Below are 19734 nucleotides of genomic sequence, written 5' to 3' on the forward strand. Positions count from 1 at the left end.
GCCTAGCCATTGTGGATAGTAGCCACTCACTGAACATGTGCTCATGTGCGTTGGAAATAAACAGAGCTGTCTTGCGCAATGTGCAAGGGACCTTTGGAACTCCCTGCTGCAGGACCTGCGGTTTCCAGAAACTGGTATTCAAATCCATTGCTGCCCCCAAGTATGGAGCCTGAGCCGAACCATCGTAGCTAATAGCTATCAATAGCCTTTTTCTGCTCCATGAATTTGCCTAATTCTCTTTTTTAAAGCCTTCTAGGTTAGTGGCCATGACTGACTCCTGTGGCAGTGAGTTCCATAGTTTAACTATGCATCGAAAACCCCAGTATCTCTCCAGGTAGGTTCGGCGAAAACGTTCGTCTGAAACCTGGTGGGCGACTGCCAGTCAACACCAGTCGACAACACTGAGCTAGGTGGACAAATAGTCTGGCTTTGTATAACACAGCATCCTCTGTTCACACACAGAGATTGGCTGTAATTTAGTGTCAGAAAACTTGCTTTGAATGCAGAAGGTCCCAACGTAAGGAAGCTCAGAGAAGAAGCTGACACAACTTTTAAAACTTTTCATGTGAACAGAATCAGCAATTCTGAAACCATTGTGCGGAGAAAAACGGGGTGATAAAAATGACAAATGAAAAGGGAAAGGGACCTCGCAGGCGCCGGAACCAGTGAAAGTCACAACAGCTGCGCCGGTGTGACTTTTAGGAGACGGTTTATTGCTGCTGCTGCCACATACTGCAGGCAGTGAAGGAGACCCCCTGGCAACCGCTTGCACAGGACCACCCCTGGCCCCGTTCCCCCAGAGATGGGGTCTCATACATGGGGAATCCAAAAACCATGTGTCCCACAGGATGGCAGTTGTTTTCTAAAATGTCGTACTTTTCCAGTCCAACATCTCAGGAATTCGCAGCATGTATGGGACTTTTTTTCCTCCCTGTCCTGAAGATTTAAAATGAAAATCATTTAAATGCAGTTCTTTTCACGATGGCCGCACCCCAGACGGCTGGTCCAGTTCTCAACCCCACACTCCCTAAAACACAGGTTGTGGTTTGGCTGGAGTCTGTGGTTTGCTTGATTCTCGGAGCAAAAACGCTGTTGAGAAAGGAGGCCTGATATAAAAAGAGACGATATAAGAAATATGCAACTGTACAGTATAAGGTAATTGATAGATAAAGTACAGTGAGATTAATTGAAAGTCATTTTTAATTTCTTTCTTTTATAACTGATTTCAGTATCGGGAGTATAAATGATGCTAGTTATACTAATTTTGTTGTTTCTTATATTGTGGTTGTTTGTTTGACTTCTTCATTATTTGTTTGTTTGATTGTATGTTTGTTTGTTTATTTGTTCGTTTGTCTGTCTTCCCATAAATGTACCGTATTTTTTGCTCTATAGGACGTACCAGACCACAAGACGCACCTAGTTTTGGGAGGAAGAAAACAAGAAGAAAAAAAAATCTGAATCTCAGAAGCCAGAACAGCAAGAGGGATCGCTGTGCAGTGAAAGCAGCAATCCCTCTCGCTGTTCTGGCTTCTGGGATAGCTGCGCAGCCTGCATTCGCTCCATAAGACACAAACACATTTCCCCTTACTTTTTAGAGGGGAAAAGTGAGTCTTATAGAGCAAAAAATACGGTATTTACATTAAATCAATAAAGATATACTTAAAAGAGAGAGAGAGAGAAACAGAGAGAGAGGGAGAAGGAAGCATGATAAAGAAAGCACTGGGCAATTCCATTTTGTCTGCCTAAAGGTGTCAATGGGCCTCCAAATGGTAACACTGCTCATTTACAAGGCCGCCAATGATCCACTTTGGAACTCCCTGCCCCTTGATATAAGGCAGGCTGCAGACAATGTCTTCCTGGGTGTAAGGGAATCTGCTGGGGGACATCCTTGTCTGAAGCTGGGAAGAGGCCAGACTCATTCTCTGTGCTGTGTCCCAAGCTATGACCCCCCCCCCAAAACACAATGACACCTAATGGGTGAGCAAGATCTTCATTAGGAATGCTAATGCAGTGAGCATCTCCATCTTATGCCACTGGCCTGATCCAGCAGCCTCTTCTTGTGTTCTTAAAATATAGTTACCAGATTTTTTTCAATGAATCTGGGGACACTTTTTTTTTTTTAAAGCCGAGTAGCAACAGGGAGTCAGTAGTGGGGATGGTGAGGCCAAAGACCCTGGGCCCAAGCACACAGGCATGTTGTATAAAGGTGCAAAGCCCTTCTTTCACACCCTGGGAAACATAAATGCACAGAGTTTTTAAAAAACTGGGCAACAGCCGCCCACCAGCAACTGCTGAGCCTCCCCCGATCAGTCAAAACAAAGGGGGAAGGGGGCAGGAGATTGCACAAGACACATCATATGGGGACTTCCGGCGAGGAAAAATGGTGGGCGCCACGGCAGCAAGCAGCTCCTGAAGCCAACCAGAGCCAGCTGCGTTACCAGGCTGGCTCCGGGCTCCGGGCTGCTGAGGCTGCCGCTGCCATATTTCCTGGGGACAGATTTGCAAATCTGGGGACATTCCAGGGACGGAATTTGTCCAGGGACAGATTTGCAAATCCGGGGACTGTCCCTGGGAACCGGGGACTGTCCCTGGGAACTGGGGACGTCTGGTAACCCTAACCCTAACTTGAAACAATAAAACCGCAGCAACAGTAAGTCAAAATCGTCTCTCCCCAGCATTCACTGAAGCTTAATTAACGTGTGACCCCAAAATTCTGCACACCCCCCTCAAACTGATGTCAAAGTTTTGTGCTATAGTTCTGTGCCATTTTGTGCTGCGAACTCCACATTCCGTGCTGCCCCTCCAACCGAGTAATTGATAAAGCAAAAACGGGGTCGCAAGTTAATGCCCCAAAATCCAATCTTGTCTGGTTGACTCCAAACAGGTGCCAAAGTTTTGTGCCGGTTTTGTGCCACAAACCCAACTTTTTGTGACGCTGCCCCCCCAAAAAACTGAGCGATTGCCACTCAAACCGGGGTCACGAGTAAAGGGCCCCAAACCCAGCCTGGTCCAACTGGCTCTAAACTGGTGCCAAAATGGTGTGTTTGTTTTGTTGACTGAGAGGGGTTACAGGGGAGTCACACCAGGGACTAGTTACTTACCCCCGTGGGTTCTTGTCCAGCTCATGGAGGACTGTGTGGTCGCAGTATTCAAAGACCAGGTGGAGTTTCCTCTTCCTCCGGAATACCTCCAAAAGGTTGACCAGGTTGGGGTGTTTCAGTTGCTGGAAAGGACAGGAGGGCATTCTAAGACAGGGTTACCAGATGTCCCCTGTTTCCATCCCTGGAATGTCCCCGGATTTCATCTAATGTCCCCGGGAAACGCAGCAGCGGCAGTCTCAGCAGCCCGGAGCAGTTGGCTCTGGCTGGCTTCAGGAGCTGCTCGGAAGTCCCCATGTGTTGGTGGTGCAGGGGCTCCAAGATGCAGCTTCTGGGCTGCCTCCACCTTCCCTGACCCCGGGAGCTAAGCTGTGAAGGGAGGCTTCATGCTGCCTATCGGAGCAGCCTCCCAACTCCTGTGGAGCAGGGATCTCTCAGCTGGGAAGGGAGGCTTCACGCTGCCTATCAGAGCTTGTGTGCAAGCAGGAGGGGGCAGGGATCTCTCAGTTAGGCAACGGGAAGCCTCCCTGCCCAGCTGAGGGATCCCAGACCCCTCCTGCTTGCACGCAGGTAGGAATGGGATTGGGGCTGCTCTGATGGGGAGGGAGGCATCGCGCTGCCTGAGAGATCCCTGCCCCCTCCTGCTTACACGCATGTAGGAGTTGGGATGGGGCTGCTCTGAAAGGCAGTGGCACGCAAGTAGGAGTGGGATTGGGGCTGCTCCGATGGGAAGGGAGGCATCGTGCTGCCCGAGCCTCGCCGCCGCTGCCACTCTCGGCCCTCCTTCTCCGCCTTGAATGCCTGAACTACTGCGCAACGCTTCCCACCCACCACCACCGAAGAACCAACAACTCAGGGGCTGCCCAGGCTCAGGGAGAAAGGAGATAGAAGCCTTGGAGGAAGGGGAAACGTGGCGGTTGAGGTCAAGGCGGCGGCCGCCCCTCTGCCACCGCCATCGCTGCAGCACCAACACCCTGAAAGTGTAGTATTTGTTTATTTTAAGTGTCCCCGGATTTATTGAAAAAAATCTGGTCACCTTATTCTAAGAGGACTGTGGATTGAACCCGTAACCAAGGAACTATCTGCTGCCTGCACTCTTAAGACAATAAATAAGATAACAGCCGCAGATAATAACCTCAGTTACAAGCGCAGTACACTAAAATTAGCCAAATGCGCACTGGAATAAATACGTGGCTATTTGTTGTTATAATGATTAGCTGGGTATTTCTCTCTTTATGGCTTGAAATTCTTTCTTTTTTAAAAGTACATTGCACTCTACTTCGTGTGGGCCGAGACCCTGAAAAGCAGACTGGAAAACTAAAGTAAATCTAATAAAATAAAATGTAAATAATGTCCCCCCTTTTTTTATTCTAACAACCACCATGTGAAGTAGCTGAGAGAGAGAGAGAGAGAGAGAGAGAGAGAGAGAGAGAGAGAGAGAGAGAGAACACACAAGCAAGCTCAGGTCACCCCGTCAGCTTTGTGGCCAAATGGAGACTTGAACTCAGAGCTCCCTGGTCAAAGCAATAACCCAGAGAGGGAAAAGAGCTCTGAGCATGTGCAAAGTGTGCAAACCACAGCTCTTTCCCCACAAAAGATCAGAGCAGAGGGGACGTTCTCTCAGCAGACTTGCGTTCCTTGCAAATATATACACACAAAACCCCCAAGCCAAAACCCTGCATTTCTTAATTCCATCCTTTAAACAGCTGCAAGGTTGAGTCTGCAGGTCAGTTGTGCATTGACTTTATTTGCATTCTTCTGCTGGGGTTACCAAGTTCGTTTTGCTTTTTTGCATAGAAATGGATGGAGAAAAAATGTGGAGGACTTTCCTTCCTTTCCCTTTCCTTATCTTCATGTTGTGTAAGAATAATTTTTAAAAGTGTATGAAGAAAAAGGAATGTGGAAGTTGAGAGGCATCACTAAGAATTAAGTAAATGTTTCCATTTCCATGGAAAATATTTATTATATATATATATATTTAAACAATTTGCCATACCACTTAATCACAACAATATCTTAGCAATACATGAGTAACCAAAGACAATGAAAATCAGTTAAAGCTACATACCCTCCAATATCTCTATGATGAAAATAAGGACGTCCTACTTAATAACAAACAACAACAACGGAATTAAGACACTCCCCACTTGCCCATGAACCTCAGGGGGTGGTCTTAGGCCAGTCACTGGCTCACAGGGTTGTTGCGGGAATTAATTGAGGAGGAAGAGAAATGTGCAGGCCCCCTTGAGCTCTTTGGAGAAAAAAGGAACCTTGATGGCAGAAAATGAGGAGGAATTAAAGAACCTTTTAATGAGGGTGAAAGAGGAGAGCGCAAAATATGGTCTGAAGCTCAACATAAAAAAAAAACGAAGATAATGGCCACTGGTCCCATCACCTCCTGGCAAATAGAAGGGGAAGAAATGGAGGCAGTGAGAGATTTTACTTTCTTGGGCTCCATGATCACTGCAGATGGTGACAGCAGCCACGAAATTAAAAGACACCTGCTTCTTGGGAGAAAAGCAATGACAAACCTAGACAGCATATTAAAAAGCAGAGACATCACCTTGCCAACAAAGGTCCGTATAGTTAAAGCCATGGTTTTCCCAGTAGTGATGCATGGAAGTGAGAGCTGGACCATAAAGAAGGCTGATCACCAAAGAATTGATGCTTTTGAATTATGGTGCTGGTGGAGACTCTTGAGAGTCCCATGGACTGCAAGAAGATCAAACCTATCTATTCTGAAAGAAATCAGCCCTGAGTGCTCACTGGAAGGACAGATTGTGAAGCTGAGGCTCCAAGACTTTGGCCACCTCATGAGAAGAGAAGACTCCCTGGAAAAGACCCTGATGTTGGGAAAGATGGAGGGCACAAGGAGAAGGGGACGACAGAGGACGAGATGGTGGGACAGTGTTCTCGAAGCTACCAGCATGAGTTTGACCAAGCTGCGGGAGGCAGTGGAAGATAGGAGTGCCTGGCGTGCTCTGGTCCAGGGGGTCACAAAGAGTCGGACATGACTAAACGACTAAACAACAACAAATGGGATGAAATGAATAAACGAAATGAATAAGCGACATCTTTCCATTCTAAACGTGGGCATGAATTCCTGTTATGCTGGCCTCTCTCATGTATCAGTTTTTCCTTCCACACCTGCAAACTCCATTCTCCAACAAACACGCCTTTTCCCTTTGTCACCTGCAGAAACCCACCTTTGATTATCTTAGTCTTTAAAGTCCCTTTAATGTCGCGCCTGCCTCCCATATATTTCAAAACCCATCATTTGCATGTCAAACAGAGAGAGAGAGAGAGAGAGAGAGAGAGAGAGAGAGAGAGAGAGAGAGAGAGAGGGAGGGAGGGAGGGAGAAAAAAAGGAAGATAAACAGCGGGGCCTCTTTAATCTCCCTGATCCGGGCTTCTGTGTGCCACTGGGGCCTTTGTCCTGTAAGTGTTTACACGGCTGAAAAATGACTGATCAGGAATCCCAATTCCCCCTGCTGAACGTGCAGCCGCCTGAGATGTCGGACAAGCCCTTCCGTTGCTCGGCCCTTCTCCGCTTCCCAAACAAACAAGCTGTTACTATTGACTGAGAAGGTGTTTTCTGAGAGATGGCGGAGCAGCAAGCCCACACTTGCCGGAACCAACCCAGAGCGGAGGCTGGCAAACGCTCCCCACTCAGCCCCATTGCCTTTCTCGTTTTGTTGACCGACAGGTGTATGACCAGAAGGCGCATTTGTCACCCGGGAGCCTGGCCTGAGCTGCTGGGTTCCTCTGCAGGCTCTAGAGACCCACAGCCATCTTGAAAGATCTGCATTGGCTCCCAGTACGTTTCTGAGCACAACTCAAAGTGTTGGTGCTGACCTTGAAAGCCCTAAATTGTCTCAGCCCAGGATACCTGAAGGAGCGTCTCCACCCCCATCATTCGGCCTGGATGCTGAGGTCCAGCTCTGAGGGCCTTCTGGCGGCTCCCTCATTGTGAGAAGCAAAGCTACAGGGAACCAGGCAGAGGGCCTTCTCGGTGGTGGCACCCGCCCTGTGGAACTCCCTCCCATCAGATGTCAAAGAAAAGAACAACTACCAGACTTTTAGAAGACATCTGCAGGCAGCCCTGTTTAGGGAACCTTTTAATATCTGAAGGACTATTGTATTTTAATATTGTGTTGGAAGCTGCCCAGAGTGGCTGGGGAAGCCCAGCCAGATGGGCAGGGTATAAATAATATATTATTACTATTGTTGTTGTTGTTATTATTATTATTATTATTATTATTATTATTATTATTATTTCGGCAAGAGGGTTTTGGGCACAGGGAAAAGCAGAGCAGGGAAGAGGAATCTGTCGCCTTCAAGATGCCACTGGATTCCAGTTCCTCAACATCTGGAGGGCCAAAGGATCCCACTGAAAGAAGCTGGTTTCCATCAAGACACACAAACCGGTCTGCCAAAGGGGACCACCAAAGTCTTTAAAATCAAGCATTAATTATTATTTGTGCTGAGGATGGTCTTACACAGTCAACGTGTGGGGCTACCTTTGAAGGTGACCCGGAAACTGCAACTAATCCAGAATGCGGCAGCTAGACTGGTAACTGGGAGCGGCCGCCGAGACCAAATAACACCAGTCTTGAAAGACCTACACTGGCTCCCAGTACGTTTCCGAGCACAATTCAAGGTGTTGGTGCTGACCTTGAAAGCCCTAAACGGCCTCGGTCCAGTATATCTGAAGGAGCGTCTCCACCCCCATCGTTCTACCCAGACACTGAGATCCAGCGCCGAGGGCCTTCTGGCGGTTCCCTCACTGCGAGAAGCAAAGTTACAGGGAACCAGGCAGAGGGCCTTCTTGGTAGTGGCACCCGCCCTGTGGAACACCCTCCCACCAGATGTCAAAGAGAAAAATAACTACCAAACTTTTAGAAGACATCTGAAGGCAGCCCTGTTTAGGGAAGCTTTTAATGTTTAATAGGTTATTGTGTTTTAGTGTTGTATTGGAAGCTGCCCAGAGTGGCTGGGGAAACCTAGCCAGGTGGGCGGGGTATAAATAATAAATTATTATTATTATTATTTGCATCTGCAAAGGCTTTCGGGTGGGCACGCTGATTCATACAGTCAGTGCATGTTCCAGAGCTTCCTGCTGAACTTAAGAACATAGGAGAACCCGCTGGATCAGGGCCAATGACCCATTAAGTCCAGCATCATGTTCTCACAGTGGCCAACCAGATGCCCTAGTGCAGTGATTCTCAACCTGTGGGTCCCCAGATGTTGTTGGACTACAACTCCCATCATCCCTGAGCTCTGGCCTTGCTAGCTAGGGGTGATGGGAGTTGTAGTCCAACGACATCTGGGGACCCGCAGGTTGAGAAAGGCTGCCCTAGTGGGAAACCCGCAAGCAGCACCCAAGCCCTTCTCCCCTCCTGGGGTTTCCTGCAACCGGGATTCAGAGGCATCACTGACTCCGACTCTGGACGCAGAGCATAGCCATTAATAGTCCTCTCCTCCCTGAATTTGTCCCGTCCTCTTTTTAAGCCATCCAGGTTGGTGGCCATAACTGCCTCCAGTGGGAGTGAGTTCCAGAGAGCAAATAATTTGCTCTAAAGTTGCATAAATACTGTGCTTGTTTTACTTTTGTTTGCACATATAAACAAAGTAATTAAATTAATAATTAATCAAATTGTTAGTTTGATTAATAAGTAACTTATTAATTTATTAATTAATTAGATCAATAATTAAATTAATAATTTATTTATTTATATGAATAGTAATTAATTACATTATTGATTTAATTATTGATATTAAAAGGAGCAACATCTGATATTGACCCCAGTTTGGGGGAAGGCAGGCTTAGCTGAGGCACTTAACTACCAACCCAGGTTCAAGTTTTTTGTATTGCCGTAATTTACAAAGCCCTGAACAGCTTAGGACCGGGGTGTCTCAGGGACGCCCCCTGAACCCTTCTATCCCAGCTTGATCCTTGAGATCATCTGCAGAAGCACCTTTGCTTACTTCCCAAGCTGATGAGGCTCATTTGACAATAACAAGAAACAGAGTCCTTAGGGTTCTTGTCCCAGTCCTGCAGAACCCTCTGCCACTGGAGACTGAGCGAGCCCCTTCTGTGCCAACATTTAAATGCCTGCAGAAAATATTTCCATTCTGCCAGTCTCTAAAAGGGTTCAGGTGTCTCTGGAATGGATAGAACTTTGATGCAATCAAGCAAGAGGTTGGATGGGCACCTGTCATGTGTATGACATGCATTTCAAGGGGTTGGGATGGATGACCCTCGGGGTCCCTTCCTGCTGTACAATTCTGTGCTTCGACGATAAGCAAATTCCTGCGAATGGCCTAATCTCCAGCTCTTAGCTGATGGGCAGCGACTCAAGTTCTGTGCCAGGGTATTCTATACGGAAGACTTATGGCAGGCAGAGTCCATGGTGGGTAACGGCCGTCACCCGCGGCAAATCTCGCACCAAGGAAACGGCAACTCTGATGCGGCAGATAAAAGTTATGCAGACATCTGCAGGCCAGAAGAGAGTGTTGGGAATGGTCCTTTAAGAGTGCAAGGCTGGTGAAAAAGCAACAGGCTCTGATTGCAAAGCTTCTTGCTTGAAATTATTATTAAAATGATGAAATATTTATTTATACCCCACTTTTTTCCATGACAGGGACCCAAGGCAGCTTACATAATAATAACAATAACAATAACAATAAAATAATAATAATAATAATAATAATAATAATAATAATAATAATAATATGCAGAATGTGTTTTAATTTGCAGGCTACCATTTGCATAGTCTGGGTCATCGGCTAGCCTTGTGCCTGAGCCACAGTGCAAAGGGAGAGGGTGGTAGCTAGCCAATTCTTCATACAGCACGTAGTTAAACTGTGGAACTCCATGCCACTGGAGACAGTGATGCTCTTGTGTTCGAATCCTACTTGTGGGTGGCCCCGTGAGAACAGGATGCTTCACTTAGAGAGGCCTGATGGGCTGGTGTTCTGTTCTTATCCCATCACCGCCATGGATAGCCCAGAAAAAGCTTTTCTCAACTTTGGGTCCCCCGACATTGTTGGACTGCGACTCCCATCATCCCTGACCACTGGTCCTGCTAGCTAGGGATGATGGGAGTTGTAGTCCAGTATCTTGGGACCCCAAGTTCCAGTTACAGATAGGTAGCCGTGTTGGTCTGCCATGGTCAAAACAAAATAAAAAAAATCCTTCCAGTAGCACCTTAAAGACCAACTGAGTTAGTTCTAGGTATGAGCTTTCGTGTGCATGCACACTTCTTCAGATACAACCTTGGGACCCCAAGGTTGAGAAAGGCTGGCCTAGAAGTGCATTTGCAGCCAACACCAGCTCAAGTGGGGCAAGCTTGTTTTCTCTTGCTCTGGAGGGTAGGACTCGAACCCGTGGCTTCAAGTTACAAGGAAGGAAAAAATATGGTTCCGGAACTGGAATATTAATAGATAATGTGTAAACCATGCAGGGGTATGCAAGGAAATAATAAAAGAACCAACTGAATAATTATTAAACTCCAACAACACAACAAGATGGAAGAAGTTAAAAAAAAAATACATTGAGCTCACACATGGGTGAATGGGAGTGGGGGGTATAGGGGAATTTATAAAAATTTCTAATATAATATTTCTCATGGCGTTGCATTTATATATAGCAAAGGGAAGTCTATAGCAATTAGGTATATTTTAATCTAGTCAACTACGTAATTGGCTTATGCTACAAAATGAATATGGATTCTGAATTTGATATTTGTAATTCTTTTTCGGTTTTGGAATAAAGTATTTTTTTTATTAAAAAAAGTTACAAGGAAGGAGATTACAACTAAACATCAGGGAGAGCTTTCTGACAGTAGGAGGTGGAATGGTGGAATGGTCTCCCTTCTTCCTTGGAGGTTTTTAAGCAGAGGTTGGGTGGCCATCTGTCATGGATTCCATAGCTGGAATTCCTGCATTGCAGGGGGTTGGACTAGATGACCCCTGGGGTCCCTTCCCTGCAATTTTACGATTCTATATTTCCAGTAAATGGGCTGTTCATTTGGGGTGCTTGCACTATAAAGAGAAAAGCAGAGAGGGGTTCCTCCCCCTTTCTTGGATTTGACAAGCACCCATCTCCTTGTCACCACCTGGAGACAGAAGTTCTGGGCGTGGAAACAGGTAGGGAACGAATCAGGAAAAGAGGGGGATTTTGGCACCTAGCTGCTTGCCCCATCGGTGAAAGGTCCACGCTACACATATTCACAATTTGCAAAAGCAAACAGCAACAGGTATAATATTGTACTGCACCATCGCAGAAGCTCAGGGTTACAGATAGGTAGCCGTGTTGGTCTGCCATAGTCAAAACAAAATAAAAAAATCCCTTCCAGTAGCACCTTAAAGACCAAATAAGTTAGTTCTAGGTATGAGCTTTCGTGTGCATGCACACTTCTTCAGATACACTGAAATAGAAGTCACCAGACCCTTCTATATCGTGAGAAGGTGGGGAGGGGTATTACTCAGAAGGGTGGTGGGAATGGGTGATTGGCAGATAGCTGTGATGAGCCTGTTGACGACTCTTAACGACTGCAATAGGTCTTACAGGAAAAAGCAAGGGGTGAGAAGGTGAAAAATGGCTTTGTCATGTATAATGAGATAAGAATCCATTATAAGAATCCTTATAATCATTATAACAATCCTTATAATCATTATAAGAATCCTTATAATGAGATAAGAATCCTGAGAGAAGCTCAGGGGTATTTTAATCACATTCCTTCCCTCTCCTTTTTATGAGGATTCCCCTCTCTGGGATCCCACAGCTAATACTCCCCTGGTCTCCTTGCTGGCCCAGATAGGACTAATTTAGCCAGCTAGCCCTGGTGATCATCTAATGTTTATTGGATGGATTTCCCCCCTAAATTGATTTTTGAATTCTGAATTTATACTGTTTTTTGTTGCATCAATTAAGTGTTTTAAATTTGTTGTTAGCTGCCCTGAGCCTGGTTTTCTGAACCAGGAAGGGCGGGGTATAAATATTATTATTATTATTACAAAACAAATTCCTTCCAGTAGCACCTTAAAGACCAACTAAGTCAGTTCTTGGTATGAGCTTTCGTGTGCATGCACACTTCTTCAGATACACTGAAACAGAAGTCACCAGACCCTTCTATATAGTGAGAAGGTGGGGAGGGGTATTACTCAGAAGGGTGGTGGGAATGGGTGATTGGCAGATAGCTGTGATGAGCCTGTTGACGACTCTTAACGACTGCAATAGGTCTTACAGGAAAAAGCAAGGGGTGAAAAGGTGAAAAATGGCTTTGTCATGACAAAGTTCCGGAACCATATTTTTTCCTTCCTTGTAACTTGAAGCCACGGGTTTGAGTCCTACCCTCCAGAGCAAGAGAAAACAAGCTTGCCCCACTTGAGCTGGTGTTGGCTGCAAATGCACTTCTAGGCCAGCCTTTCTCAACCTTGGGGTCCCAAGATACTGGACTACAACTCCCATCATCCCTAGCTAGCAGGACCAGTGGTCAGGGATGATGGGAGTCGCAGTCCAACAATGTCGGGGGACCCAAAGTTGAGAAAAGCTTTTTCTGGGCTATCCATGGCGGTGATGAGATAAGAACAGAACACCAGCCCAACTAAGAACTGACTTAGTTGGTCTTTAAGGTGCTACTGGAAGGAATTTGTTTTGTTTTGACTATGGCAGACCAACACGGCTACCTATCTGTAACTATTATTATTATTATTATTATTATTATTATTATTATTATTATTAGGTAAAGGGACCCCTGACCATTCGGTCCAGTTGCGGACGACTCTGAGGTTGTGGCGCTCATCTCGCTTTACTGGCCGAGGGAACCGGCGTACAGCTTCCAGGTCGTGTGGCCAGCATGACTAAGCCGCTTCTGGCGAACCAGAGCAGCGCACGGAAACGGCATTTACTTTCCCGCCGGAGCGGTACCTATTTATCTACTTGCACTTTGACGTGCTTTCAAACTGCTAGGTTGGCAGGAGCAGGGACCGAGCAACGGGAGCTCACCCCATCGCGGGGATTCGAACCGCCGATCTTCTGATCGGCAAGCCCTAGGCTTTGTGGTTTAACACACAGCGCCACCCATGTCCCTATTATTATTATTATTATTATTATTTCACAATATTAATGAGCAAACAAAGCTCTTCTAGCTAGACAGTTCCTCTATCGGATGTTACACTGCGGTTCAGGGAAATCTCCGCCAGAGGTGATACTTGGGCCTGGATAGCTCAGCTGTGATAACGCCAAGGTTGCAGGTTCGATCCCCGTAAGGGACAGCTGCCTATTCCTGCATTAAAGGGGGGTTGGACTAGATAACTCTTGGAGCCCCTTTTCCAACTCTACAATTTTATCCTTCCCTACTGGGAGCAAAGCACAGACCATTCAGCCCAAGGAGACCACACCGACTGCTCCTTGTGTTCCTACAACAATGCCGGCGAGAATGCCAAGGGCTCTGGGAGATGCGCCAAGATGAAACCAGAGATTAGGAGCCACAGAGTAAGATGGCTTAGTTAGCGCGCTCGGCCAGCGTCTCCCAGGAAAAGCCGCCCCCAGGCCCCCCCCTGATGTTTCCTAGGTGACACATTCTTGCACCCTGGGACACCAAGCTGGACTTTAAAACCGTTCACAACAAAGAGGGGAGACGGGAAATATATCTTTAGCAAGGGGGGAAACAGCAACGGCTGCATTGAGCTCTCATGTCCCTTAAGCTCAGAACACTACCCTGAGACAAAGCCGAGATGTGGGATATGTCCTTAAAGGCCAAAGCAGCCAGCAGTGATGCTCTCAGGGGCTCTTATGTGCAACGGGCGCAGCTCGGACTTTGGTGGCAAAGGGGTGGAAGGAACAAGAAGCCCCGACAATAACGGACTGGCATTACAAGCTCCAATAATTTGCTGAAACGGTGCAGTTAACAAATACCCTGAGAGGCAACTCAAAACACAAATTTATGGAAAAGTGGGATAGATATAAAACATACGTTCAAAAATACAGTCAAGGTTCGCTATCTGTGCTAGTATTTGATTGACGTTGGTGAGAGACTGAGTTGAGAAATAAGACTAAGAGCACATATTGATACATATTGATTTCACCTTCTCACCCCTTGCTTTTTCCTGTAAGACCTATTGCAGTCGTTAAGAGTCGTCAACAGGCTCATCACAGCTATCTGCCAATCACCCATTCCCACCACCCTTCTGAGTAATACCCCTCCCCACCTTCTCACTATATAGAAGGGTCTGGAAACTTCTGTTTCAGTGTATCTGAAGAAGTGTGCATGCACACGAAAGCTCATACCTAGAACTAACTCAGTTGGTCTTTAAGGTGCTACTGGAAGGAATTTGTTTTGTTTTGACTATGGCAGACCAACACGGCTACCTATCTGTAACTAAGACTAAGAGCACATATTGATACAGGAATGTATTAGATAATATGTAAAGAAATGTGCAATAAAAAGAGTACATTCATTTGTAAAAAAAGAATATACAATGGGAAAGACAGAAAGTCTAGTGTGTTGGTATGTATATGATTTTGGGGGGGGGAATTGTTTTTTCCCTTTGTTCTTTCTTTTTCCTTTTCTTTCTAGGTATATAAAATTTGTATATAATTTTTGTATACATGTTGGAAATTATATTATAGTAAGTCCTGTAATGTAATATGACAATGTTTACCAATGTGATATAAGAATGTTAATAAATAAATAAAATGCAAACAAAGAAAGAAAGAAAGATGCTGTCAGGGGCTGATGATGGAGGTTGTAGTGCGGAGGGCGCCAGGATGGCAAAGGCTGGGCTAGAAAGAGATCGGATCCCCAAGGTGCACACTCCCAGGGAAGTTCTCCTGCGCAGCAGAAACTGCGCAAAAGCTGGGCGGGCAGAATGGGGTGGCCATACCAGTCGCCATCAGCCAGACCCAAAGTTTGGCCAATGGCAGCTTCTGACGCCGACTCTCAAACTAGCCAGCTTCTCCCAGTTTGCCAGAAAGGAAGGGAGGGCAGGCAGGGATGCCGTGATTAGGGATGGGAAAGTGATTTGATACGGTTTGCATTCAAATAATAATAATAATAATAATAATAATAATAATAATAATAATATATTATTTGTACCCCGCCCATCTGGCTGGGTTTCCCCAGCCACTCTGGGCGGCTTCCACAAAGACCAAAAATACACTAAGATGTCAGACATTAAAAACTTCCCTAAACAGGGCTGCCTTCAGATGTCTTCTAAACGTTGGGTAGTTGTTTATCTCTTTGACATCTGATGGGAGGGCGTTCCACAGGGAGGGCGCCACCACCAAGAAGGCCCTCTGCCTGGTTCCCTGTAACTTGGCTTCTCGCAGTGAGGGAACCGCCAGAAGGCCCTCGGCGCTGGACCTCAGTGTCCAGGCAGAACGATGGGGGTGGAGACGCTCCTTCAGATATACTGGACCAAGGCCCTTTAGGGCTTTAAAGGTCAGCACCAACACTTTGAATTGTGCTCGGAAACATGCTGGGAGCCAATGTAGGTCTTTCAAGACCGGTATTATGTGGTCTCGGCAGCCGCTCCCAGTCACCAGTCTAGCTGCCGCATTCTGGATTAGTTGCAGTTTCCGGGTCACCTTCAAAGGTAGCCCCACATAGAGCGCATTGCAGTAGCCCAATCTATCAGATTTTTGCAGGTTCCAAAAGTTTACCAGAACCAAAGCACAGGCATGGTTTGAATTTCGCACCAGCCCAAATTTCCCAGGGGAGATCTCTAACAAAACAAAGCTCCACAAAAGTTAGCGTATTAGGGAATATACCTATGCTGTGATGTGCAGATGATTTTTTTAAACTTAAAATCGTTCGGTCAATAAGATTGATTAAAAAGAAGAACATTATTTAATTTGTGGGAAAATGAATCTGTAGGCAGCCCCTCGTTTAACTGGATTCCCCACAACGGGGTTCTGCCGAAGTTACCTTTAACATGCGGATCTCCCGAAGGGCAATTTTTTTGATAACGGGATCGTCTTCTGATTCCAGAAACTTCTTGATGGCCACAATCTGACCAGTGTCCCTGTTCCGGCACTTGAACACCACCCCGTAGGAGCCTTCACCAATCTTGCTGATTTTTTCGTATTTCTCCATTGCAAATACGATACGGAAATACCGCCCAGAGTCGAAGCGACACCCAGCAATTAATTTATCCTTTTGGGTATCTGAATCCTTCAGGTGACAAGTGATGTTTTCAACCTGTAAAAACGAGAGCAAACCACAACAGCAAACACTCTGTCAGCAGCTGCAGAAACTTTAGATTTCACAGGAAAACAGGATGGCATTTCTCAGGAGTTGAACACAGACTATAGCAGACCCTTTCCATCATTTTGTGGTCATGCAAAATCCATTTTGGCGCCTTTTTCTTTTTTGTAAATGGGTGGGGTCCTGGAGGTGTGATCCAAATTACCAGCAGTAGGGAATTCTTTTAACAACGCCTTTCTTTTTAACTGGCCTCATTAGATATACAACACTGTTTGCAAACCTGCCAGACTTTTAGAAGACATCTGAAAGCAGCCCTGTTTGGGGAAGCTTTTAATGTTTAATAGATTATTGTATTTTAATATTCTGTTGGAAGCTGCCCAGAGTGGCTGGGGAAACCCAGCCAGATGGGTGGGGTATAAATAATAAATTATTGTTATTGTTATTGTTATTATTCCAGATGTTCTGGAGTACAGTACAACTCTCGCCAACCCTGAACCTGATGGGAGATGTAGATCAAAACATCTGGGGAGATCCAGTCTTGGGTAAGCTGAGCTACAGAAACTCAGCTTAATACACAGCTGCATTTGTCTGGTTAAACCCTCCTCTTCAAATCCCACTCTCCTCCCCTGACAAAATTTACACTCTGTGCGCTCCCTGGAGCAAGGAGCACCTAGTCATTTATGTCACCCATGAAGTCTTACAAAGGAAGAATGGCGAAGGTAATGGACTCTGCAGAAATGTCAAAACTTACGGGAAGATTCAGAAATCAAGAAAAAAGAGTTTTTAAACAAAGCATGGGGGAGATATCTAAAACTGTAAACAATTAAGGACCATAGCAGGATTAATTTAAAATCTAGCAGTTTAAAGGTGATTTTGGAAGAAATATAGAGAGTGATAAGTAAAAGGAGTTAAGGAGGAGATGAAGTTTTTAAAATGTTTGTATAGGGAACCAAGGAAGGGGAGGAGGGAAGTCTAAACAACTATGTATGCAATGGTATTTGATGATTATTATTGTTAATTTGAAAAACTGAAAAATAAAATGAAGTCTCCACAGTGATGACATCACAGTGTTGTTCTACATTTTCAAATTGTTTTAAGTGAGGTTAAGATTGCCAAAGGCCATTCATTTTAAATATATAGGTATATTATTGATTTGTTAACCAAATAAAGTACAAACATAACACAAATAAATAAAACAAATAACTGAAAATTTAAACCATAAAGTGTCACAGCCTGGAAGGAAAAAGGTTCAAAGACACAGCACAGCTCTAATGGAATAATCAAGTATTAACTTACACACAGATTCCCCTTACAAATAATAAATATAAATAAGTTATCTCCACCTGTGAATGCCATCATTACTGAGAATGAAGTTTCTCTATAGTCTTAAATGAGCCAGACATTTGCATAGCACCGAATGACCAGGTGCCTCAATATTTGAATAAGAAATAAAATCATGCCACGTATTTAAAAAACCAGCCATTTAAGCTCTGCTCTTAGTTTGTGATACATCACTTCCCGGAGGGTGATTTGCCAAGCCTTAGAGTACCAGCAGTCCAAATTATTAAGACTTCCAGGATTTGGCAGTGCAGCTCCAGGCTGGTGTTAAGAGATGAGAAGGAGGTTATTTGCTTTCTGAATCCTGTTCTGTTTGCAAAAGCGCTAGGTGGAAAGACGGAGTAATCGTTTGTTTAGTTATCAAGGAGATCTCATTGCCGACCAGTGCCGGATTTACGTACTCGGTTAAGAACTTAATTCGTCCGTTCTTAACCTGAAACTGTTCTTAACCTACCACTTTAGCTAATGGGGCCTCCTGCTGCTGTGGCGCCACTGGAGCCCGATTTCTGTTCTCATCCTGAAGCAAAGTTCCTAACCCGAGGTACTATTTCTGGGTTGGAGTCTGTAACCTGAAGCGTCTGTAACCTGAAGCGTCTGTAACCCGAGGTACCACTGTATAAGTTAGACAAGCTCTAGCTTAGGGCCCCACTCTCTTAGGGGCCCACAAAAAAATTCAATGGAAAAAACACACCTGGATGTACATTTCCAAAATACAAGATAAAAAACAAATAAAATAAAACCTACATCCAGCAACAGTGTTTTGTGTTGTGGAGGCTCCTATGACGTAAGTCCTGGGCCCCGCCTGCTAGCCTGCTCCCTAAAATATCACTGGTTTGCTCCTCTCTATATATAGGGTGCCTACATTCTGCATGGACTGGCTGCACGGCAACATGTGCAAATGGCTTTAGATACCTGTCGTGTCCATAAATTACCATATAGCATATATTCAACACACAAAAACAGCGACAATTTGTTGTTGGCAAAGGACAGCTGGACATAGAAAGGGCCCCATTACCTTCAGGAGCTGAGGGCCGCATTGAACCTAATTTTGGCCCTGTTGCCGACGGTAATTCATATAGTGCACCTAGCACTGTAGGCTGTTTCCCAGCAGGGTTTCAGGTTACACTTTTTTACTGATTTTCAAAAACAAAACAAAATTAAATAAAACTTAAAATTTAACATTCAACCGTTTTTATCTTCTTATTTACCCTGCCTGCGCAATTTCTGCGCCCGGACTTCCCTCCTTCCCTCCTTCGGTTTTCCCAATTTACATCCATTCCTGCAGATTCTTAATTACATTCTATATACAAGATTTATGTTAGCCCTGCTACAGTTTTTAAACTTCTACAGTTATTTCGTATATACAAGACAAATTTACTCCACGCCTCCTCAAACTTTGTCACTTTTTGGTCTCGAATTTTATAACTCATTTCTGCCAATTCAATAAACTCGAATGATTTCGTCTGCCACTCCATTAGGGTTGGTAACTCTTGGGATTTCCACTTTTGGGCCACAAGAATCCTTGCGGCTCCCAGCAGGTTTCCCAGCACCAGGAGAAGCCAGTCTTGCCTCTAAGCCAGCAACGGCCCGCACATTTGCTCTGACATAAGCGCCACTGGGCACAGATGGACTTACTTGGGAGAGAGCACCCTGTGGCAAAGGTGGCGCGGATGTCGTCAGTGCAAAGCCAAGGAGCTGGTGGCTTCAGCCGTGAAAGCCGATCTCTCCAGCAGCCTCTGCATCTTCAGGCCAGCTTCCTCCTCCTCCTCCTCCTCCTCCTGCGGAAGGAAGGCCCGTCTGGAAATTAAAATTTAATTCAGGCCCTTTGGGGGAAGGCAGGTTGCCAAGGCAGGCTCTGCGGGCAGCTTCCAGATCAGCAGCAAACCCACAAGGGCCTCTTCTTAAAAAGGAGGCGGGCAGGATCCTGTTTCGTGGATCACTTTCCTTGTCTGCAGAAGGAAGGAGCCTCCTTGGGAGCACAGGAGGTGAGAAGGGCATCGCCCGCAGCAGCGGGAACCCTGCGCCGCCACTGGGAAGGGGCAAAAGGGCAGCCGGGAGGAAAGGCAGCCCCCAAGCCCCCTTCT

At 45.6% G+C, this 19734-nt stretch overlaps 1 protein-coding gene across 3 annotated transcripts in view; it reads right to left on the bottom strand.

Moving 5' to 3' along the window:
* CDKL1 (cyclin dependent kinase like 1) overlaps positions 1-19734 on the bottom strand; it is a 31676-nt gene that overhangs the window by 11385 nt on the left and 557 nt on the right. Inside the window, exons 2-4 of one of the 3 annotated variants that reach the window (XM_081864821.1) lie at positions 19286-19447; positions 16034-16306; positions 3102-3223 (exon numbers count right to left, since the gene is read on the bottom strand). In XM_081864821.1, coding sequence (XP_081720947.1) covers positions 3102-3223; positions 16034-16201 — 290 coding nt within the window. In that variant the 5' untranslated portion in view covers positions 16202-16306; positions 19286-19447. The remainder of the gene's footprint in view (positions 1-3101; positions 3224-16033; positions 16307-19285; positions 19448-19734) is intronic. The other 2 variants (XM_081864823.1, XM_081864822.1) reach the window with 2 other exon arrangements.

The sequence above is a fragment of the Podarcis erhardii genome (genome assembly GCF_964252035.2).
Source record: "Podarcis erhardii genome assembly, chromosome: 1".
Taxonomy (NCBI): Eukaryota; Metazoa; Chordata; class Lepidosauria; order Squamata; family Lacertidae; genus Podarcis; species Podarcis erhardii.